This window comes from Podarcis filfolensis, assembly GCF_964270895.1.
Source record: "Podarcis filfolensis genome assembly, chromosome: 4".
Lineage (NCBI taxonomy): Eukaryota > Metazoa > Chordata > Lepidosauria > Squamata > Lacertidae > Podarcis > Podarcis filfolensis.
Window position 1 is genome coordinate 77,204,319 of NC_139607.1, and position 24,952 is coordinate 77,229,270.

General features: G+C 43.2%; 2 protein-coding genes across 8 annotated transcripts in view; one reads left to right on the plus strand and one right to left on the minus strand.

Annotated features, from left to right (window-relative positions):
- Window positions 1-2,644, plus strand: part of STARD13 (StAR related lipid transfer domain containing 13) — a 220,872-nt gene extending 218,228 nt beyond the window's left edge. For all 3 annotated transcript variants that reach the window (XR_014546985.1, XR_014546986.1, XR_014546987.1), the window contains exon 15: window positions 333-2,644. The gene's annotated coding sequence lies outside the window, so the exon portion shown is untranslated. The remainder of the gene's footprint in view (window positions 1-332) is intronic.
- On the minus strand, window positions 379-23,397 carry KL (klotho; the record flags this gene model as incomplete). 5 transcript variants are annotated; one of them, XR_014546990.1, is made up of 6 exons in its annotated part: window positions 21,836-23,397; window positions 15,654-16,164; window positions 12,975-13,243; window positions 10,964-12,071; window positions 2,952-3,017; window positions 379-482 (listed from the first exon to the last, which is right to left on the minus strand). XR_014546990.1 is itself a non-coding variant. In XM_083609027.1 (5 exons), exons 1-5 carry the CDS (start codon window positions 22,595-22,597, stop codon window positions 445-447), a joined length of 2,685 nt encoding a protein of 894 aa, XP_083465153.1. In that variant the 5' UTR covers window positions 22,598-23,397. The 5 variants fall into 5 exon arrangements, 3 of the variants coding, with proteins under 3 accessions (XP_083465153.1, XP_083465154.1, XP_083465152.1); XR_014546991.1 differs by having other exon boundaries at window positions 461-479; XM_083609027.1 differs by lacking the exon at window positions 2,952-3,017 and having other exon boundaries at window positions 445-479.
- Between the last annotated feature and the right edge of the window lie 1,555 nt (window positions 23,398-24,952).

Below are 24,952 nucleotides of genomic sequence, written 5' to 3' on the forward strand. Positions count from 1 at the left end.
GCAAAAAAAAAATGCTGATGAATTTTCATCAGGACTTTTTTCAAAAAGAATTGCTAACTGATGTGGAAAAGTGGAGAGCTAAACTTAAGACTGGGAAAAAACTAAGAAACTGAGAGAAACTAAAAATGGCAGATTCACCCATCCCTGCTTGACTTGTCAACATATACCACAGAGTCCTGCTATATTCCTCCAATTATTTAAGACACAAGCTTCGCACAGTTTCCATTTTTACCACTTTATTCTAAGTGTGCTAGGTACATCACTGAAAAATTAAGGCTTACCTTAAGTTAAAAACATCCCCGCATTTATTTATTTTTTACTTTTCTCAACAGGCTCCTTCTGTAGGGGACTGCCCCACTTTTACTTACAAATCTTACCGCCTCCTGAATCTCAGGATTCTTGGGGAAGCTGTGCAGTGTTTGATCTGATCAGCTGCATCACTTTTCAAGTGATGTGCCTTTCCTGCAGTGGCTCCAAACCTGCTGAGATATGCAAGTTATGGTTATATACCAGTGTCTGCTGTTGCATTTGTTTTTATAGAGAGTTAGACCCAGACGTCGCCTCCCATTTGCAAATGGGAATCCAAGCAAGCAAGACTCTCACTGAAGGAAGGAGGGAGGCGGTACCACCTCCCAGGCTGTTGCAGAAGACCCCAAACCCTCCAAAGCAAATTTTCAAAGGGGAGCAGGAGAAACTGCCTCCCCTTCAAGCAAAGCAACATGAGTGAAACTCTGAGCACCACAAGTCTGGATACAAACCTTTATAATAATCAATAGCCCATCTACTTACCTTATATTTAACGGATTTCCCCAAAGCACTCATCTTCCTCTCAATATATCAAATTGCACTCATGGACACGAACAACTTCCATCTGGCGGGCAAGAGAAGTTGGGGAGGAGTAACCTTATAAGCAGCCAGGGTTGTACAAGGTCAGAGAACAATATGTGCTGCTCAGTTTGACTCCTTTGCTTACTGAAACATCTATAAACCTCTAGTCTAGAAATCCCCTGTCCCAGCAATGTGTGGTGTGGCTCTTAGAATTCCCCACTCTTTTCCAGGCTGGCTGTAAAAAAAAAGAGGCGTGGGAAGCAGAAATTTTAAGAGGCCAGTCCTTTCTCATCACTGCATCTCCAGGCAAGGAAAAGCATCACCTGCTGAATCTATGTTTGTTTAAGATGCAGAAGCTTGGGGGAGTGGGATGCCGTGCTTTCCCCCAATATAAAAAGCAGCGAGTGTGGGGCACTGAGCAGCATTGGGCACATGGAAGGCTGGGGGGGGGGTGGGAATTCAAACATTTCCGGCTCCCAGTCAGGACAGACCTGAGATGTTTTGCCGTCAGGGGCAAAGGACAGGATGGTACCCTACCTCTTTCATGTACTGAAGCCAGATGGGCTGACAGTCAAATCTTACCTCGACACTTCTGATGGGACAGCAACTTCTACCCCACAGCAGGCTGAACACAGCAGGTGAGGCAAAGGGGTTCCCTGCAGGCCATGCACCAGACAACTCCAGCAATGTGCTACCATTTCCTGCCATGTCCCAGAAACATCTGCCACCTGTGGCAGCTGCCTTTTTCCAATGGTACACACACACACATCTGCACACAGCTTTCAGCCGAATAGGGAAGCCTCAAGCAGCCCCAAACCTGGTGATTTTTGACCCAAAGAAACCACCACCAGAAAAGGAAGTTCACACCTGCATTTTGTATAAGTCCGTGGCAAGGAGATGATGCGAGTCAAATATACATCTGTGAAAACCCCTTTAGTGAGACCTGGGACATAATGTATGAACAATGGCATGGCAAGAATCAGAAAACAACAAAGCCCATTTGAAATTGAGGCATCGTAGAATGAAACCAGCTCCTAAGAGATTGTGATGGTATAGTTTTACAAACATATATTCGTTCTTCCGGAGGTAGCAATTCCCTCAGGCTGTTGAGTGTGGAACACATAATTTATACACGTTTCTTGATTAAAAATAGGGAGCTTGCAAAGCTCCTAGCTAGTTATCCACAAACTCATGCAGAAATTCCTTCGCTCATGAGTAACCAAAGGCTACAAAGCCGTATTAGACGCACCGTTCTTCTCAGTGGATGCTGATGCTGGGAAAGAGACGACCACAGCTACAGGAGCTGAAAGTGTGGGGCTCCTGTGTCCTATGCATGCGTGTGCACACTCACACGTGTGCGCACTTGATAGAATAGAGGTTTCAGACCAATTGCCTCTGTGAGGCATGGAACGCCTGCCTGCCAAAATAGAAAATAGCATTTCCAGCTGATGCTGGAACTTAAAGAAGCTGGACTTGTAACAAAATGTTCCAGTGTGGCATGCGCCTGCTCAGTCCAATCCATTCCCCCTCCGACCGTTTTCCCACAAAAAAATCCAAGGGTGTCAATCAGCATTCCACGGATGAGCAGCTTAGTCCGTACTGGGCAGGTTTTGGTATCTCCTCATTAGGCTCCCCTGCACCTAAATAGTTTCTGTACTTTTGCAAATAATGGGTTTCTCTTGAGCGCACTGATACCTTCCTCTTATGTGTGGATGGCGATGCTTTGGCTAAATAAAGACAGGTGTTCACCTCTGAACTTTGGAAATGGAGAGAACTAATAAAGTGATGTCCAAACCCAAGGCAAGCCATGTAACATTCCTGAGGCTCATGTGTGTCACACTCCTTTAAAACTTACACTGAATTTATACCTGGGTGCATCTAACTACAGATCTCTTGCATCAGCCAGGAGCAAATCAACAGTACCATATTTCCAATGAGGCAGGGTATTAAAGTAATATAACTAAGCATCCTCAGGAACTGTGTGAAAGGTGACATCCAGTCACACACCCTGCAGAAATGTTACTGGTTAACAACATTAAACTTGTGCACATCTCTCAGGTTCAGCCTTTAAGATGTAAAAGTGAGGCTGGCACATTGCAGGGGTGAAGATGGATAGAACTTACCTTACATGAATATTTGTGGGTTTTTAGGAATGACAGCAAGAGTTTCTGATAGGTGGAGTCATGTGGCTAGGGGGAAGCAGAAGCATTTCAGGAGGTTTGAGATGAGGTGGGGAGGGGGGGGGAGAGAAACCACAGGAGACTGTCCTTCATCCTTAAACCTAAAAATCTTCTTGACTTTCCAGTTAACTATTAATTCCAATTATTCATTCATAGGAAAGCTGAAGACAAACCTAAAGGCCACATGAGGTAAAGTAGTCTGTGCCAAAGTTCATGTTCCAGAATGTGTTTCTCATAGCCGTCCCTCACATTCATCTATCTGCAGGATGCCACCAAGAGTTGGTCTGCATGTTACAGAGATGTGGGGAAATAAGAGATAGTCTGTGCAGAGTGAGACTCAAACATCTAACCCACAGGGTGTCCCAGATAGAGGTGTCTCTATATATTTTGCTGGCTAGGACAAAATGAAACAGGAACAACCCACCACCACCACCATTCCACATACAGAAGCCAACCAGACTAAGAGATGAATCTCACCTCAACACTGTTAATGGGCCAGTTCCTCCAACACACATCAGGGCAGCTTACAGGATACAGGGCAGCCTCTATGCCACACAGAGCTGTCCTCCCACACTCACCATCAATCCCTGCTTTCCAGCACCTGTCACCTGATGCAGCAGCCTCACTCTGCTTAATGGCAGGGATGGCTGTTAAATTTAACATAACTACAACAACTGGACTTCAAAAGCCCTGCAAGGTAGAAGTAGCACCCTTGAAATCGTCCTTCCTTTTCATTTTTTTTCAGTTTCAGTCTCAATGGGAGGGAAGCAAACAATGATAACACTTTCCTTCCAGTAGCACCTTAAAGACCAACTAAGTTAGTTCTTGGTATGAGCTTTTGTGTGCATGCACACTTCTGAAGAAGTGTGCATGCACACGAAAGCTCATACCAAGAACTAACTTAGTTGGTCTTTAAGGTGCTACTGGAAGGAACAAAATTTTTTTGTTTTGACTATGGCAGACCAACACGGCTACCTATCTGTAAATGATAACATTTGTGAGGCAAAATCCATGGATGTTTCTGGGGTGGTGGGGAAAGTGAGGCCAGTATCGGGTCTCTGAAATCAGTGGTCTCTCCACCCTCAGAAAGTGATATCATATGCTTCCTACACCTGAGAACCCACTCAGATCAAAGAATTCCAGGCTTAGCCTACTGGGCACAACTGATCTTAAGCACCCGATACTTCAAGATATCCAAGGTTATAAATCTAGAAATACCACCTGGCTGAACCAGAGAAGATGGTCAAGCTGCAACAGTGCAAAGAAAATAAATCTGATTGTGTAAAAGAGGCAACTGTTAAAGCACAATTTATAAACAAGGTAATAAACACAACATACAATTGTTAACTTGCAATTAACTTATCTATTGTCATACATTCCATAAAAACTATCAATTCCACAAAAATATTCTGGATAAAAATATACTTTTAAGTGTTACATTAATAGTTTTCCAGAAGATAGCATTTAATGTACATTTATTGACAAATGACATAGTTTTTGAAAGTGCACAGAGTCAACTACATTGAATGCAGATTTGCAATATAAAAAAAAAAAATCCATTAATCTTTACATACCACTTATTTTATTAAATAATCCACGGTGCTTCATAAAAAATAAAATCTGTTTGCACTCTCCATCCATCTAACACATATCTATAGGGTGCGCTTCGCAGAAAAGTGCAAATTCATAATTTACAAATAAATATTGGGGGGAAATGTGCTATTTGCAACAGGCAGGGAACTGGGTCACTTTAATATGGGCAATAAGTGGCAAGGCAGAGCTGTCTTTTTTTTCCTATTCAAAAGCTGTTTTGACTAGTTGAAAGCAGCACATACATTTTGCCTGCTAAGGCACCATATGAAATGGTGGTTTCTGAACTTTTTATTATCATCATCATCAAAGGCTGATTCATACAAACTTTGTTGAATGAGCTGAAATGAACTTAAGCTGCTTTAGAGAGAAAGAATTTCTGCATGGTGGCCAGGTATTTTGAATTGATGTCGACTGCCAGCTCACCTCAGCCCAGTGTGCTGAATGTTTCCTGGCACACTGAGAGCCACAATCCGGGCTTATTCCACTGAAGCATTCAGAAAAACAGCTGACCCAAGCCCAAACTCCTGGAATCTTGATGCTTAAAATGTCTTATTTTTCATGTATCTAATCAACATAAAAATGATTACATGTTATCAGCCATTGCTGTACTGTATTTACTCGAGTCTAATGCGCCATCGAATCTAATGCGCACCTCAATTTTCAGAACCTTGAAACCCCAAAAAATATTTTCTGGCGAATGTAAATGTGCCATCGAATCTAATGCACTCCTTAATTTCCACAACATAATTTGGCCAAAAAAGGTGAGCATTAGATTTGAGTAAATAGATTATTTTATTTCAAAGAGCTCTGCATATGTAGCTAAATCCTCCGTACAATGGAAATCTGCACAGGTATTATTAGCCCCACTGAAAGTTCCTTGCAATCTCAAAAAGATATGTACACATAGATGGCAGTTTGAGCTAGATAAAATCTTGTCACATTATCTTACATTTGCTTATCTGTTGGTTAATAATCACATCACTCAAAATGGTTTCTTTCTCAGCCTGCGATCGCAAGATGCCTTCTCAAGATGAGAGGGCTGTCCATCATTTCGTCATGGGTCTAGAAGTAACTTTGCAAACCACTGCCTCTCTCTGTGTTCATTGAGATTGTGAGGACATGCACAAATTAGTTCCTGCTTATGGTGATGAGAAAATGCCAAGTGGTTGCTAGGCTAACTCGGCAGCGATTGGAATATGCATCTTTCACTGTCTAGCAATCACATCTTCCCTTACCGTTTTTTCCTTTCCTGGAACAGTTATCAGGCTGTGCTTGTGAGTGTCAGAGGTTTAGGGTGTATCTAAATGTACCGTTTCCACCCAGGCCCACATTCCGAGCCCTAGAATGTTAAACTGTAGGGACACAGCAACTATTCGTGTTACCGATCAATCAGCACTTCATTGCACAGTGAAAAACACTGCCTCGCAATGTGCCAAATAGAAAACTGTAGCGGTGATCTGCAGAGTAAAATTCAAGCATGCAGTGCTGAATCCCATATGCAGAGTCTGAGAACTTCAACTTGTAATGTAATGAAAATGTTGGGTTGTATCCAACACTGGTGTTCCACATGCACAAAGGGTCTTTGCCTCCTCTTATCCCCTGCAGCTCCCCATGCATCTTCCCAGTCTGCTTCAGAAAACTGGAGGATCCTTTGGAACAAATTTGGGGGGTCACAGAGGGAGAGGAAAGGGAAATCCCACTGCATCAGTCAAATGCCTTTTGCACAGCACTGGAAACAACCTTTTGCCTCAAACCTTGTACTTTTGAATAAAATTTGGCTGAAGGCATGCCCTCTCATGCATGCTGAGAGATCACGGACAGACAGAATACGAACACTTCCAGCAAAATCACAGGCATCTCTACTTGCAAGTAAACCCCATTGTGTTCAGCGGGTTTTGTCCCTAGTAAATGCACTTACGGGACAGCTGCCTTAAATTGGGTTAGAACATGCTAGGTGAAAATAAGCCTAAGTGCATAAAAGGGTACTGGGAGATACAGTAGAAGCATTTCCTTGGAAAATATAAAAGGTAGCAGTAATTTGGATCTGTTTCTAGAAAAAAAAAGAAGTTTCTTCGTGCCATGAGGTTTATGGCTGCTATTTCATTTTTCTTACTTTAATATAGCTGCCCAATTCAAGGGCAAAAATGGTCAGGGTATAACTCCCATTTGTTGCTTGAAAATACCAAAACAATTCTCAGTTACTGACCTTTTCTTATTGTCTAAAACTTACGACCTTTTAAATCCTCCTGGCTGTCACTTACCTTTATTGAGTGAAGCCACCCACAACTACCAGAAACCATTTGCATTGCTTTCCTACAAGAACACAATCCCTTCAGGTCAAGTAAAGTAAAACACAGACTGGCCACAGTCCCTTAGTGTGACAATAATGCTAGCAAATCAAAGGACAGGCAGTATTATGGCATCAGCTGCTGCCTTTTATACATATAAATCAACATCAAAGCACTAAAATATCAAAATCGCATCTCACTTTAGCAATTCCGCTTTGGCTACAAAGTTCTCCTCTTTCTAGAAAAAAAATGCATTTACTTGTTTTCACTCTTGCTCTTGTCTCATCTCCTTAAATTAATTTGGAATGGTATAGCCATACATCAACATGAAGCTATAAACAGATTCCAGATACAAGTCCCATTTTCCTGCCATCAGAATCCATCTTTAAAAACTAGCTCCATGTTCAAAGGTGGGGGCATTATTCAGATGAAGAGTGAAACTGCTCAAAGCCAGTCGCTGAATCTATCCTTGGTATGACCAGAGCCTAAGAGTCTTAGACTGGACAAAAAATTAATTTCATTCTAAGGCCTTAGCAGTCAAATGTTTGCAATCCACCATGTTGGTTTGGACATAATGCTAAACCATTGTTTTAACCAGCAGCAGTTAAGCTAAACCACAGTTTAGGGTTTCAAAATGGAATCTGCCACTCTTCTCATTGCTGGAGGAAAGGGAGGGTGTAAGGTGGGGGGGAGGTGGGTACATTATCATAAATGCCAAAACATGGTTTAGTGTTACATGCAAACCCTACTCACATCTGCCCAAAATACAAAGTATGTCTAAGTGAATCAAATGATCATTCCATCAGACTAATTTTAGTCCTTCAGCTAAAAGAAACAGGGATTTTCTAGGATAGAATTAGAAATTCACCATCAGAGAAGAAAAGCTAAATTTCAAAATATCAGGTATGATTAAACTCAAGTTAGAACATCCCCTATCCTCAATGAAAAATACATTCAGTCTGTTCAATGAGGCCTGCATTGACCTCACTATGCATGAAGAATTATTCTCACTATGACTCCCCCTCAGTGGATCAGGGGATGGGTGCTACACCAACAGCAAACTGGGGGGGGGGGGGAGCCTGCTAACCTAAAGTGCTAATAGAGAAAGGAGTCACACAAGCTTCGTGGGCACAATCCATTTTCACATTTAGTGCTCCACAACACTGGGCAGCATGAATGATTTCATGGTGCAACAATAATCACAGTCGGGTGTATAATTATTTCTGAGCTCCCCCAGGAAATGCATATGAAGGACAATGAGCTGCAGGAAAGCCGTATTCATGCCTTCTATTGACCTTCTTGGAGTAGTAAGTGATCAGAAATACAGTAACAATGAAAGAAAACAAAATGAAAGAAATGAAAGCAAGCAAAGATCTTCTGGGTTGCAAAGAGTCACATTCTGGGCACAGAATAAGCTCTTTGAGGCAGAGCAAGCCAGTGGTTTCCGAGCCAGGAAAGGTGTAATTGTCAATAATCTGTCTATAATGCATCATGGAAGACTTTGGCTCATATTGATTCACTGTATATCGATAGAGTCCATACGATCTAGGATCACCCCTATCGCTGAAAGAATAGGCAAAATAGCCACGGAGGTTAACATTATCCAAGGTGTAGGCTGCAAAACAGAGCACACATACAAACAAAATGCACACACACAGAGGGGACAAAGAAAAACAAATTAGTGCCGTGTTTGTTTTACCGCTAGACCACCATACCAGTATATGTTATATAAACTCTAGGTTGGTATTCATTCCCTTCAACAAATAAAAGCATCTCGATCTTTAAAAATGACAGTCCAATTCCACTTAAAAGTATCTGGGTGGTTCCAGAGCCCACTACAGTGGTACCTCGGGTTAAGTACTTAATTCGTTCCGGAGGTCCGTTCTTAACCTGAAACTGTTCTTACCCTGAAGCACCACTTTAGCTAACGGGGCCTCCCGCTGCCACCAGAGCACGATTTCTGTTCTCATCCTGAAGCAAAGTTCTTAACCCGAGGTACTATTTCTGGGTTAGTGGAGTCTGTAACCTGAAGCATATGTAACCTGAAGCGTGTGTAACGTGAGGTACCACTGTAGTCTGTCTCTCTCTCTCTCTCTCTCTCTCTCTCTCTCTCACACACACACACACACACACACACACACACACACACACACCTGCACTCAGAAAACCCATTCATTTGCACACACAGACACTGATTTGCAAACCCTATCCACTGCATCTTCCACCTCTTTCCCTGAAATAAGCTTTCTTTCTCCCCGCCCCCAAATTTCTCTCTTTTTTCTCATTCCCCCTTCTCCCTCCCTCCTTCTCTCTCTCCCACCTTTACTTCCCAGCTGCCATTCCCTCCTTGACAATTAAGTTTGCCTGCTTGGCAATTAAGTTTTAGAGAAAAGGGTATCATTTGTGCAAATGAAACACACATGTAAACTTAATGGCCACAAACAAACAGAAGGAAGACTGTGGGTTGGATCCCAAGACACTGTGTGCCAGACCTGGCCTGAATGCCAGTGGTTCTCCACCCCTGGTCTACGGCTATAGCAGTCACAACATACATTTAAAGCACTCTCATACAACTTTTGAGAGTCATGGCTTCCCCCAAACAATCCTAAATGCCGTAGTTTGTTGGGGTGCTCAGAGCTGAAAGGAGCCCCCTCACAGAGCTACAATTCCCAGCCCCAATTCTTGGGGTGGGGGGGAGGCCATGGTAGTTAAAGGGGCACGTGAGTGCTTTAAATGTATGCTATTGATGTGACTGTAGTGTATAATTTTAGGGGCCATTGTTCTGTTGAGCCCAGTACTGTCTACTATGTCAGGGAGCAGATCTCCAGCACTTAAGAGTCTTTTAACTGAAACTTTCTGCATCCAAAAGCTATTGGCAGGCTACGACAATTGCTGTGGCACTGAACGATGGCCTTAACTGCATGTAACCTTGCCCTCCACTGACACTGCGATACCGTCTGTGATGGCAGTATTAGTTTGTTTATTTATAAGAACAACAAAATAAAACAAACATTCGTGAAATTAAAAATCCACTACAAACAGATGAAACGCCAACAAAAACACAGCACAAATATTTCATTACCATCTAATTAATGCAATAATAATTCGCATACCTTGAGCCTCTATCTCATCACAAGGAACAGGCCCTGCACAGTGGCTCTCGCTTCTTACCCTTCATTATTTTGTTATTAAGCTAGCTTAATTTCACAGGGGGTAGGGGGAGGGGAGCCTTCGGTGGCTATTCATGGCAACGAAATGCAACTATATTTTTCTCAGCAACAGCAGAGAAGGGCACTGAGTTCCAAACGCTGCCTTGGAACACACACAATGTACTATGCATGTGCTCTGGGTATCAACATGTATTCATTAGTCCATCCCTTATAAGAGGCAACGGCCTCATCCAGTTGCTGGAAACTGGATTTTCAGTTATCTTCAAAGCATAGTTCCTGTTCCCAGACTTTGAACTCTCTCCCTAGAGAAGTTAGACTGGCTCCCTCCTTGTTGTCCTTCAGCTGGCAGGTGAAGACCTCCTTATTCCAACAGGCTTTTTGGAACTGACTGCTTTTAATGAAAGGGCTGGTGCTGTTTCTATTGCAGTTCTCTGTATGTTTTTATTACACACACAGTTTTAATTCTGTTAATGTTTATTAAAAATATTTCACCCCCTATACAGTGGTACCTCGGGTTAAGTACTTAATTCGTTCCGGAGGTCCGTACTTAACCTGAAACTGTTCTTAACCTGAAGCACCACTTTAGCTAATGGGGCCTCCTGCTGCCGCCGCGCCGCCGGAGCATGATTTCTGTTCTCATCCTGAAGCAAAGTTCTTAATCCGAGGTACTATTTCTGGGTTAGCAGAGTCTGTAACCTGAAGCGTATGTAACCTGAGGTACCACTGTACAGTAAATGGACTAAAGTACCAAGATTCACAAAATGTTTAGGAATATGCGTACCCCTGTGTGTCTCCCAGAAAAAAAGCACTGATAGTTGCTATTACATATCACACACAGCATTCCAGAAAACACACCAAGAAACGTTGGTCTTGAGGAACATAAGCATTTCCTCAGGACTCTTACCTTTCAAGGCTTCGTTGATATACCGCTCCATGTAATATATTCTCAGTTTGTCTCGATCCGGTTTCTGCCCGTCATCAATTCCACTGGCTAGGATGTAGATTGGGATGTCGCCATATTTATCCTTGACCCATGTGAGGAGCTTGCGTAACCCCCAGGGCACCACTGGAGTTCTGGCAGGTGACTTCACCCAAGTGATGTCATTTTGCTTTTGGACCTCAAGGAGGTGGTCGTAATTGGCGGGGTCTTCGTTTATGGCGCTTACGAGAGACGTGGTGTAGTGGCTCAAGGCGAAAAAGTCAAACGAACCACGTATTAGGTTTCTTTCCGCCTCCGAAAAATAAGGCAAGTGTAAATAATGGGAGCCTAGGCTGTTTTTCCGGTGAAGCCACTGTCTCATCACATCTGGGTAGTCACCACTTCCAAAGATAGGCTCAGCAAGCCAGCCAATCTTAAACTCCAAAACTCGTCGGGCTGCACTGTAATCGTTTTTTGAAAAGGGCTCGACCCAGATGGCGTGGAAGGCGATTGAGATTTTACCTTTCTGAGTCTTCCTGAATGTTTTATCGTACAGGCGCCATGCCTTGGCATGGGCCTTCAGCAAGTTATGTGCTCCTTTGTATGTCAAGTTGTCATCGCTAGGCTCGTTCATTGTGATCCAAAATTTGACATACTGGCCAAGTTTTTTAAAGCAGAACCTGGCATACTCAACAAAAGCGTCCACGATCTGCCGGTTCTCCCATCCTCCATGCTCAGCGAGAGGAAGAGGAAGCCCTTGGTTCTCACCCATGGGTTGCCACAAAGCAACGACAGGAGTTATATTGACTCTGAGTAATTCGCTGACAAAACACTGATAGTAAAACAGGAGAGTGTGGTTAACGTAAGAGTCATTACCTAGAGGGAGAATCAAAGGCCACACCAGCGAAAAATGGAAGTGTGTGACATGCATTTCCTGAAGTAAAGAAATCTGGAGCCTGATGGCCGGAAGATCGACACAGTGAGGCTTGCGATTTGGGGCACCCCTTCCATCAACTTTAATCAGCTTCTTTGTATGATGGACATCCCAAACATACACATTAGGGTCAAGGAACTGGGACCGTGTGGTATCTACCTGGAAAGAGAGGGAGAAGCAGATTCAATTTGTCCAAAGTGTGTAAACTCACAAGCAAACAAGTTAAGTAACCTAATAATAATAATAATAATTAGGCTGATGGGACCTGAGAGTCAACATCTGGAGATCTCCATGTTAGCTATCTCTGCTTTATGGAGTATCTAAAGTTTGAATCAACAAATGATTTAGATATGCAATAAATCTTTCAGGAACCAATCAGTTTTAAAAACAGAGGGAGCTCAGAATACTTTTAAGGTGACGTCCAAATGATTTATGGGAAATGTGTCTGCCGTGCACTAAAGTACACCGAAATAAATCACAGCAAAGATGTGGCTTAGAAATAAGTGACATGCTAATTTTAACCAACTTAATATTTAATGACATTGTTCTAATTTACTATGCTAATGTCATAGAAGACTGTTCAATAGCTCAAAGCACAAATATCGAGCCGCCAAAATTGATTGACACACAGTATGAAGAACAATGAATTTTTCCCCCTTTCCTTCACTGGGCTGGGAAAGCCCACAGAAGTCCTGTGTGTATGGCCTACCTCTAAGGAAGGAGTAAGAGCTAACAAGGCTGCAACATGCTTTCATTTGATTGTGTTACCTTACCACCTCTGCCTGATCTGTCCTTGAAAAGAACAAATCTGTGAGGGGTGGTTGCTTTAAATCAGGGGGGCACAATGGAATGGGGAAGATGTGTACACACAGACACCCACACACTGAGAGTTCTGCCCAAAATATAGCACCCAAACATGCCCAAACTGTGATGTTTGTCAGAGGGGAGGCCCTATGGCCACAATTAGAACGCATGTCTAGGAACGAAACAAAGACAATATTATTATTTCACTTGCGCTATAGGAAAATTGGAGGAAGTGATTTGCTCTCTCATTTGGCTTACCTGAAGAAAGCTTTCGGTAACCCCCCAAGCAAAACCACAGGGGAAAGTCCCTTCTATGGGCTGGTCTTCCGGTACTGGGAGGAAGCCATTGTTCTCTATCACCTTCTGGTAAAACATTCCTGAAGACTTTAGCATCAGTTTCTTATCCTGACTTTGAAAGTCAACGTAAAACAGACCCCTTCGAACGCTGTAGCCCCTGAGCCATTCGAAGCCATCCATGAGAGACCAAGCCGTGTACCCGATGACAGTAACTCCATCATATCTGACAGCTGAGGAGAAAACAACAAAAATAAGATGACCTTACTTCCCCACGTGCACACATTTGAACAACTGCACTTGATTTGTGGTTCAGAAAAAAGCTACCGCTTGCATATCCTGCTCAGTGGTTATCAAGCTACGGTGTTAATATTGCCAGGCAGATATGGCCTAAATAGGCTAAGGATCCCTCCACTATGTCCCAGTGGGCACCTGAATTGGTCCCACGGCATTCTTTTTTTCTGATGGGAAATGAAATGCCTGGAAGCTTTTGAATACAGTACTTTGAAATGAGCAGGTACCTCCATAAAAGGATGTCATTTCACTTACTCGTTGTGACTTCTTCTACAAAACTGGTGTAACAAAACTGTTAATTGTTTTATATAATTTAGTTGGTTTCCACATCTCAGAAGCCCAACTGGCCTCTGTCAAGTCCCATGCTGCACAACACTTCCAGCAGAAATTGGGGAGGTATCCTTGCTTTTGACTTTCAGGTGTCTCTTAAAGACTTGTTCATACAGTTGTTTGAAATTTTCTCAAGTCCCCAGTCATTTTAATGAAGGTTCTGTACTGCTGCACACTGCCCTGATGTTTTATGAGAGGGTGGTATAGAAAAGCTTTTATAAATAATTTGCGTGGTTGTATTTTTTTTAAATTGCATTACTTATTTGTTTAGGAAACTTGAACCCTGTCCTTCCAGTGCATTTGCATCACCTAAGGGTGGCTTACAGTTAAAAACAAAACAATCCCACTAAAGAAATAAAACGACAGCACAAAAACCGACACAACAGATAAAAATATTCCAAAATAGGGTTCTACCCAATCTATCAATAATGTCTGACAAGGCAAATGCTTCAAGAACAGGAAAGTTTAACAGGTCAGTGGGAACAGTAAGAAAGGAGGGGAAATGGATCTCAGAATATAAGGCAGTCCTTTTTTCTGGGGCGGACATAAGGGTACACATACTCCTAAACATTTTGTGAATCCAACGGGAGAAGAAACTTAAAAAAATTAAAAATTTAGTTTCTTCTCTAGTGCGGTCAGAGCCGTTGAATAGCACAGTGAATCGTCAGTTCCATTGCTACCCTCAATGGCAGCCTCATTTCCTTTTCCAGTGTTTCCTGAGTCTCAGACGGAAGCAAGTGTTTAATGTGTCAGCTGTGTAGTATGAGGTAATGCATGTTCTTTCAACTTTTGTCCATTTGCTGTATTTATTTTTCCCGATTTGAACTATAAAATGGTGATTTTCTTGAGTCAAAATGAGAGTACCCCTAAACATTTTTTTTTTTTAGGAAAAAAGCACTGATATAAGGTATTCAGAGGTATTATAGAATATTGGTGCAGTCACCAAGAAGGCTCTTCTCTCATCCTGCACAGCCATGCCTCAGCCACAAACAGGACATGGAAATTGTCCTCTCTCAGGCATCTTAGAGAGCAGGCAGCATGGTATGAGAGGAGAAAGTCTCTCAGGTGACCTAGACCCAAGATATTTAGGGTTTTCAAGGTAAGCAGAAAAGCAAGACAGAACTTTTACTTAATTATTTACATGCTTAATTAAAATACTACTCTACTTCAAAATAATGACCATCCCAAAGTAACTGGCAAGTGTTGCAAGCAGCACTCTGTAGTGAATGTAAAGTTGAGCTCATAAATGTTTTCCAACTTATTTTACATCTTTCACCAAAGTTGTTTTAAAATAAAAACCAACAATAAAGCAAACCCAATTTTCCATGGGGGCCAGAATGTGCAGCTTGGTTGCTATTGGTTGCTAAAAAGAGAAGTTGTATCTACCATCTGATACATTTACCAAAACTCAAGCCCCTTTCCATATTCATATAAATAAGGACATATGTAACTGAGACACAGCTTTGTAAATCAGCTGTGAAAGCAGAATAAGTACTCCCAACAGTTATTTTCATTTCTTCATTACAGGAAGAATGAATTCTTCCAGCCTGAGAAGAGACTCTTAAGGTCACTGCCAGAGAGTTACAGAAATTATATATGCACACACACACACCAGAGAAAAAGAGAGAGAGAGAGATTTGGTATATATTCTTATCTAGCAAATATTTACTCAGCTATCTGACGCATTAAAACTAATCATTGGGTATCTCCTGCCTGATTCTCCTGCAAGCCTCATAGCCAAGAGTACAAACATCATGAAGTTATATTAAGCAACCAGCTTAACTTTTTGCTGTAACCAAAGAAACATTATCCAAACTTGTTGGAAAGCACTTGGCAACCGCAGAGGCAAGCAAATCCCGTTCTTTTGGAACCTCACTCTGTAATGAACACCTGGATAAATGTTTAAAGACTCACTGGGTTTTAGCCTCTGCAGAACTTATTTAATGAATGTGAGGATAATGTTTCCCTTAACTTGTGCCAGGATAATAATGGTGACAAGAAGACCATCTACAAGCCTACCTTTCAGAGTGTCCATAATGAAATTTTTAAGATAATTCGTGTACTTGGAGTCATCTGTCTTAGTGTTACCAGAAACGTACCAGCTGTTCTCCACAACGAAGATCTCTGGTTTGTTATATTCACTGCTTATCCAGTAAAGCAGGGGCCTTAGGCTTAGCGATTCCAGCTGGCGGAATAACATGCCAGTATCCACAAGATGGAAACTCAACGTGGCCCCAAACGAAAGAGCAAAGAAATCGGCTGTCCCTCTGACAAACTTCTTCTCTGCTTCGGTGAACTCAGGCAGCACAGAGGAAAGATTACTCTTCATGCTCTGGGGGTAGTCTCCATCAATAAATATAGGTTTAGCAAACCAGCCCAGCACAAAGTCAAGAGATTTCTGGCATTCATGAATACTGTTTTCAGTCATATGTAGAGGTCTTATCCAGTGGGAGCCTAAGGCAATTGACACTTTACCTCTTTGTGCAGGACGAAAATGATCGTTGTAAAGATGCCACACTTTGGCATGAGCCTATGGGAAAGAAAGTCCCCAGTGAACCATTTTTATTTTACTCGTTTTTGCTGTTTTATGAAAGTATGTATTCAGTCTTAACAGATATCTGTGTTACCAACTAGATGGCAATAAATCTCTTGGTGGCTTTAGGGCCTCCATTCAATCAAAACACAGTGCAACTTTTATAACAGAGCAAAGTAAAATCATCTGGCTTCCTTCACCTTAAAATTAAGGAAAATTAGCCTCACAGCTAGCAATACTACTCTGGCCTTTGGGACAGAACTGTTCGCTTTCATTCTAATATCTCAGAGGAAGGGAAACATAATGCTAAACCAGAGCTTAAATTAAGCTATGATTTAAAGAGAATGTGCAACGTACTGGTGTATGCTACCCAAAAGTCCCTGCAGTGCTCTTTCCTTTCCCACGCAGAGGCTGGCACATGTGATCCAGCGCTTGTGGCTTGTTTCTCTCATAACAAACGATAACAGTAAGTCAAGGCAAACTTTGCCATTTTCCTCTGGACATGTTCCAATTTGTCAACATATTTCCTAAACTGCAGTGGCTAGAACTGGATGAAGTACTTCTGGTGCAAACAGATCCACAAAAATTAGTGGTTCAAACAATTTTTCTAGTCCAATGCCCATAATTTGCTTGCATTGCTCATTTTGTGGCCAAAATGAAAGGGAGCAAGGAACCAACTTTTGTATACCATCCTCATTTGGTCCCCCCATGAGCAATTCTTTAAACAGTCAGTCAAAAAGGCAAGTGGGCATTTATAATCCTGCTCTGACTCAGAAGGATGAATTGACTAGCATGAACACATTCAGACTCACAACCTGCTGGTAGCAATGTGCTTTTCGGAATCTGTCTCTCACCAGCCTGAAAAGCCATGGCTCCCTCCCTCAGAGAGTCTACCTCCTCATCATTATCACCAATTTCCCCTGCGCTACTCCTACTTAATGTTACCCCTTGCTTGCTTGCAAAGGAGACGGCCAACGTGCACACAGGAAGTGACATCTACTGCTCCACTACCACCTTTTTCTGGACCAGAATAAGAAGAGGTGGTTGAACAACCAGGTTGCAATGGTGAGGAGGAGAAGCAGGTCCAGGAGACTTTCCCCAGTTGCTCCCACACTGAGTTGTGGTCCGTCAGCAGATGCTTGACTATGCTGACCCTCAACACCAGCTCTGGAACAATCCCAACATGTGGTCAAGAAAGATTTTCTATCTTTCCCTTTACTTGCCCCTAGGTTTTAGAGCATTGATATGTGAACCTATATTTTCACATAATGGAACATGTGGCACACTTGGAACCATTTCACCAGTTGCAGAGGAGAAAACCGTGCGTGAGAAAACATGTCTTCACAAAGCGCAGTTCATGAGAACTGAGTGGGCAGGTGAAATAAGTATCACTTGGAAGTGATGGAAGCCCCACAGACAATGACAACTAAATTTCATGAGGGATCATTAAGTGCATCCTCAATTTCTGGCAAACAGCAGTACTTAAATGCTTTGTTATGCCTATATCTGAAAGGGGGTGGAATCTCAGATAAACCTTGGCACCACTATGCGGAAAGCATAGAATGCAGCACAGAAGAGGGGATCAGTTTTTGAGTTGGATTCAAACTATTTAGATGGTTTCTTCAACAAGAGTTATTATAGTTAATGTGAAGACTTCAGAATTATCTCTAACATAAAGGACATGGCAGGCCCCATCTTATTTGCAATAGCAACCCCAGCAACTGCAGTGAGGGCATGGAACAAAATTAAAGGGTTTAGGTCAGACACACAGGACAGATTTATCTATATGCAGGTGGTGCTACGTTTTCACTAATATAGCCAAAGGAATCAATGTCCTAACTAAATTAGTTTAATTTCTGTCTTTAAAAAAAAATCTTTAAAATCAGATTAGTTCCAATTTTAATCTTGTGGAAGATACTGGTAATCAGCAGTAAGCATTTCTGTTAGATATTTGGGGATATATCTACAAACCAATCTTTCACCAGCAGTTCAAGAAAATCATGAAAAACTGCTAAAGGAAGTGGCAAAATATCTGAAAAATGTGCCTTTCCATTATTTGTCACGGATGGCAAAAATAGCTGTAGTCAAAATGAATCTTCTTCCCAGATTATTATTTTTTAAAATTTGAATTTACCTTTAAAACATGACATTTCAATACTTTTAAAAGGCAACAGATTATTTTGTCTGTGGTAGACTCTCTCTCCACTTGGCATATTTCCCAAACTAACAAGTTTCACAGAGGAGGGACAGCAGCAGCTGAAATAACGCATGGGATTCATGGGCTCTTCCTGCACTTCCAGTGTTTTGCAAGGAAGGCTTTTGGACATGCATTGTTTACAGCAAGGATGGGTAACCTATGGCCATTCAGGTGCTGTTTGACTCTATGGGCCATCAGCTCCAGCAAGCATCACCACTTGTCAGGGATGAGAAAGACAGCCCAACATCTGAAGAGCCACAGGTTCCTTTATTATGGAAATTCTGGGAATCTTATTATTACTGAGTTGGGAAGAATTTTTTAAGCTATACTTTCAGAATCAGTAATTCAGGCTCCAAGCCCTTACTGCAGAGTGAAGCATCTTTGAAACAGCTCTCAACTTTATTCCAAAAACTGTGGTAGATGCTGCTGTTTTTCCTCCTTGGAATCATAGGAAGCAGCATTCTAGAAAGTTAGACCTCTATCTAGCCACAACTTTCCTGAGATCTTTCCCAGCCCTTTCTGGAGATGTGTGGTATTATACCTGGGACTTTTTGTATGCATATATGGGCTACAGTACTAAGCTTGCAAATTTTGGGGAAGCAATGGAGAAGGAAAACTAAAAGGGCTGGCACAGAGGGATTACAGTCTGAGGTGCAATTCAGAGGCAGTGGACTTGGCTTATAATAGACCAAAGATTTCCAACATAGTTTTCCTCTTAAAATATATATATCCAAAATTCTTCTCTGTGCCTAACCCTAAGCAACAGGCACCTCTCAATTTTGCTTAACAGAGCAGCATGTGCCACAACATCATTATTACATTGCTTCCTATCTACCACAAAGCTTATGATCTAGTGCTCAAAGCTGTCACACTGTGCCAATTTTGGTAGACATGCTGATAGAAATTACTCACATCAGACTTGGATGCTACAAGCGCAGCTTTTAATACGGCATGTATCACGAGCAACTCAGTGCCACAGGAGCTTAGATCACTGCCAGGCCAACCTCTGATGCCAGCAGGGATGTTGATTGGGAAAGTGCTCTTGGCCCTCATCCCAGTCCACGTACAAGAACTTGTTCACCTTAAATTGTATAGAGAAATACTGCAGGTCTTTAAAACTAAGGCACTGTAATCCTATATACACTAACCTGAGTAAGTCCTATTGAACTTCTGAGTAGACACAGAGAGGACTGTGCTGTAAGGGTGCAATCAAATGCGCACTTCCCTGTGACTAAGCCCCACTGAACAAATTAGGATCTACTTCTGAGTAGAGATGGAGAAGGGAGGGATAGATGGCTGCAATCCAGTACATATTTGTTTAAGAGAAAGTCCCACTAAATTAAAAAAGCTTAGCTAAGTGATGGATCTCTTGAGTGTGAAATTTACATTTGGACTACTGGATTGCTTTTTGTGGATCCGGTAATAACAACTACATTATTTTCAATGTTCATGTCTCTGTTAAGATGATGTATATTCTCTGACTGTGTCTGTGGCCATATTTTACTGCACTTGGCTCAGTATTGGTAACACATTCATTTGTCACTATTATATCTTCCTTTTGTGAATTGGTCGTGGTTAATATTATAATCAATTCATGTGGGTTCTCCTGCTTGTTCATTTTCAAATAGAATAAATGCTACTAGTAATGTATTGTACTGCTGCTTTCAGATATGTGTGTTTGTCTTTTCATCTCACCTTGCAATATTGGATGAAATGCAATTTTATCCATGTTTATATTTATTAACTATGCCTTTGATAAACCACACTGTCACCCACAGAATCTCAAGACACAATAAATTAGGCTGCAGTCCTAAATACACTTACTAGGAAGCAAGTCTCATCCAACATAGAACTTACATCTGAATAAATATGCATCACATTGTACTGCACTTCTTTAGGATACTGCAAAGATCTGCAACAGACTGACATTACTATTCTTCTGCAAGCCTACACATTTATTTTTGCTCTTGCTACTTTAGTGGGGAGAATTTAATTTGCTCCTCCTCACCTTTCACCTTCACAGGGAATTGTAAGCATTTAAATGTGGTAACACTAAAATCATAGAGCCAGTGCGGACAGGGGAATGTTTATAACTAGAACTGGGAAGCCCAGAGTTCAAATCTTCACTCGGCCACAAAGCTCACTGTGTGACATTAGACCAGTCTTCCTCTCTTAGCCTAACCTACCTCACAGGGTTGTTGTGATAGTAAAATAGGGGGAATGGCTCGGATATACCACACTAAGCTCCTTGGGGGAAGGGAGATTAATGCAACTGACAATAATAAAAACATTCTAGTTAAACCTCTTACACCAATAATACACCTCTAACAAGTTTGGCTCTGTAATAAACTGGGATTGTTCCAATTATGATTTGCCACAAGTAGTGAGTGATTCAGGAGTTAGCAAGGTGTGTTTGGCCAGAGGTGCCTGAAGGGCAATGGGTAAGTCTAGTCAAATAGGTCCTGATAAGACAAGCACAGCTGTCCTGCACATGCTGGAGAAGTTGAGGTGTTTGTTCTATAGGAAAAAATCCCAGCATTCTGAAATGTTAAAAATCCCATTGTTTTCTATAGAGCTTTAATATTTGAGATGGTTATAGTCTCACAGAACAGAAGGATTGGAACAGGCTTGAAGGTCATCTTCAAGAGCCAGATGTACTTACTTGACCATTTTCCTCCTTTGTGTTTTTCCAATATTTGGGTGACTAGAGGGCAGTGGGGTGTATCCTACCTTTTATATTTCCATAGGTGCTAAGTTTTGATAAGTTGGGCCTTGCTTACTCTTGTCTGCTGCTTGTAGCAAATCTTAGGCTGCACTCCTTTACACACACTTACTCATGGAATACACTGGAGCTTGCTTCCAAGTAAACAGGCCTAGGATTGCACTGCCCTTGCTCTAAATCAGCCTTCCCTAACCTTATAACCCACAGGTGTTGTGCTCGCTTCGGCAGCACATATACTAAAAATAACCCACAGGTGTTTTGGCCTACAATTCCCATGCTGGTTGGGGAGTTATAGCCCAAAACATCTGGTGGGCACCAGGTTTGGGAAGGTTGTTTTAAATTCCACACCAGGGATGAGGCAACTGCAGCTCGACCTGTTAGATGCTGTGGCCCAGCAACATTGAAATAGAGGGCCACCGGTTCCCTACCCCTGTTCTTAACTTAATAGGAGCCAGCAGCAGTCATTCATTTGCCTCGGAAAAGATCACAAGTGGAGGTGACTGAAGAAAGGCCCCACTCTCCCTTGGCGCCTTTCCTCGGGTTATGTGCCTTCACTGGAGGTTTTAAAGCAAACGTGGGATAGGCATCCGCCATGGATGCTTAAGTTGAGATTCCTGCGTTGCAGGGGGCTTAGATGACCTTTGCGAGGGGTCCCTTCCAACTCTATATGATTCTCTGACGTCCCTCTCCCCGTGGCCAAAACTCATGGAGAACTTCGGCTGAGCCATGTTCTCCTTGGGCGTCCTTACCTGGAGGAGGTGGTGAGCCACCCGGTAGCCCACCTCCCGCCCTCCCCGCACGCCGGGGGCCAGCTTGCCCGTGGCGTAGCCCTGCCAAGCCACGAGGTAAGGGTTGTCCATGGTGAGCCAGAAGCGCACGTGCTCGCCGAAGTGCCTGAAGCAGAGCTCGGCGTAGTCCCGGAACAAGCCGACCAGAGCCGGGCTCTGCCAGCCGCCATAGAGCTCCTGAAGGCGCTGGGGCAGATCCCAGTGGTAGAGGGTGACCACGGGCTCGACGCCGCGCTGCCTCAGGCCGGCCAGGAAGCGCGCGTAATGCTCCAGGGCGGCGGGGCTGGCGGGCGCCGTGCCGTTGGGGAGCAGGCGCGCCCAGGGCAGCGAGAAGCGGTAGTGCGACACCCCCAGGAGGCTCAGCGCTTCCAGGTCGCGCTCGACGCGGTTGTAGCTGTCGCTGGCCACGTCCCCCGACGGCGCCTTCGGCTCGGCGGCGGCGGCGGCTGCCCGGGGGAGGCGCTGCGCGAAGGCGTCCCACACCGAGGGCCCCTTGCCGTCCTGGCTCCAGGCGCCTTCCACCTGGTACGCCGCGCTGCCCGCCCCCCACAGGAAGCCGTCAGGGAACGTGTCGTCCAGGAAGAGCTCATCCTCGAAGGGCAGGCGGGCGAAGCGAGACCAAGTGGCCTCTCCCTGCCCGGGGTGCCCGGCCAGCGGGCGGCACAGCAGCAGCACCCGGGCCAGGAGGAGGAGCAGCAGCCCTGGCGTCGCGGCGCGAGTCATGGGGGAGGCCGAAACGGACGTCGACGACGGCGAGAAGCGGGCGCGGGACCGGCTGGAGTTGTCTGTCCCCTTTCTCCAGCCAAGCCCCCTTTATCCCCTCGCTTCGCCCTCCCCGCGGGGCTGTTAATCATTACCGCGGGGGGAGCTGGCGGGAAGGAGGGGGGAGGTCAACCGGTTTGCACCGAAGGGAGACGACGACGGGGCTCTGTGCCTCCACCTACCCGCCCCACGTCGGTGGGCGCGGGTGGTGCCTTAGGCACTTCTCTAGGAAGAGAGGCATCCGCGCTGGGTCTTTCTTCCCCCGTCCCGTCGGGAGGTGTCAAAAGTGGGAGATGGAAATGCGTCATTACCTTCGCGCGCCTCAAACAATGTTTTCTTTCTTCTTGGTGAGACTTCGGCTGCCTGCACCTGACCTTGCTTTTGACGGCTTTTTCAATCTCCTTGCTGCTTCTGTCTGCATTGTTCAGTGTTAAACTTTGACGCCTAAAGGGGTGGGGCGGGTCCAGCTATCACCATCCATTCAGGATCTTGTTTCCCCTTCTTCCTCCGGCATCAGCTCAGACTTGGCTAAACTGAACTCATGTCTGGCTTCAAATTCGAGATTCCCTGAACGCTTTGCTACGCCGTGATTTTATTTTCTCACCTTGTCAATAGTCACAAATCACGTTAAAGCATTTGAAAGACTGCGGTGTGTAGTGTCTTTCATTTCTGCTCTTGGTTGCAAAGGAAGGGTGAAGGGGAGATCCTGTTTCAATCAGCAAGAATAGAACTGGAGAGTAGTCCTCCTTATTCAGGATTATTGAGCATGACATATTGGGATGTGATCTTGCATATGGTGGTTAATTTTGTGCTCACAGGTTCTGAACAAGCTTTAAAGGTAAGCGCATATCATGTGTTGAACAGTGTCAAGGAGTTGTTATCTTTCTTTCCTCTCTCTCCAGAAAACCGGGAAGAATGGAAACAAGCCTTTCTGTATACAAACTGCATCGCTGTAACTTAACATTGCAATACAATATGTTGAGTATATACGTTGCAACTACTTTAAAACAATTTTTTTTTCATTTTGCCTTCTGAAGATGACTACATTTGCATTAAGGGAAGAAGGAAAACAACTATTCGATTAGAAACACTTCACAAATCTTCAAGGGAGAAAATGCACTGCTTATTTACCATAATTATTTAATCATCCCTCTTAATTGGTTGAATAGGTGTAATACATTGGAGTCTTGTAAAGGACAGGATACAGTACTCTGCACTTAACATCATTTAAAGAGACCAGGGTTTTTTTTATTTAAAAAAAGGTATAAAGTTGCATATTTAAAATTTGAATGCAAGGTGAGACTTTTAAAAATAACCTGCATGTGGCAGGGAGGCCAGCAGCCACACACAGATGTTCTCAGGAGATAAAGTTACTATTTAACTAAAGATTGGAAGCATTGTGATAATTTAGATTTATTTTTAGACAACGGTCATTTGGAGATGGAAAAATGCAAGCAGTTGCTAATACTTAGAATATTTCAGCAGGAATCTGTTTATATTTTTGGCTTCTTACTGACATGTCATGAAAAATCAAAATAGATCTGCTGCAAATTCATATTCTTTTGCACTTAAAAAATAAATAAAAATACCACCAGCTCCTCCAGGTGTAGGATGGAACCTATGGTACCACAGCTGCCAAGTACATTGATCAATGTTGTGTGTAAGAAATATAGTTTTAAAAAGTTTGTCATTGGACCTGTCAGGAGTTTGTCCAAAAGTGATGCCTTATTGGACCTTAAGATTTGACAGCTGAATGTGAATATTCCTTAATGGCTGGCCCATTCCCCTGAAGGGGAAATTCATTTGTGAGGCTGGGGTGTGATGAGATGAGCCCTTCATGCGCTGTTTTCCCCACACAATTGGCTAACAGTTTTGAAACTAGAGGGAAAGAGGGAAAGAAAGATGGAAACTGCAGGAAACTTCCTTGGCATGAAAGTGCACTGGAGGGTGTCTTTATATTTTCTTAATTTACATACTGTATATAAACAAGCAGAGGCTGAAGAAGTGAAGGTAAGAGCCAGGCAGATTCTGCACTCCTAGATTACAGTGGTACCTCGGGTTACAGACGCTTCACGTTACAGACTCCACTAACCCGGTAGTACCACCTCGGGTTAAGAACTTTACCTCAAGATGAGAACAGAAATCGCACGGTGGCAACGGGAGGCCCCATTAGCTAAAGTGGTACCTCAGTTTCAGGTTAAGAACAGACCTCCAGAACGAATTAAGTTCTTAACCTGAGTACCACTGTATTCGCTTCTGTCAACAAAGAACATAAGAAGAGCCCTGCTGGATCAGGCCAATGGCCCATCTAGTCCA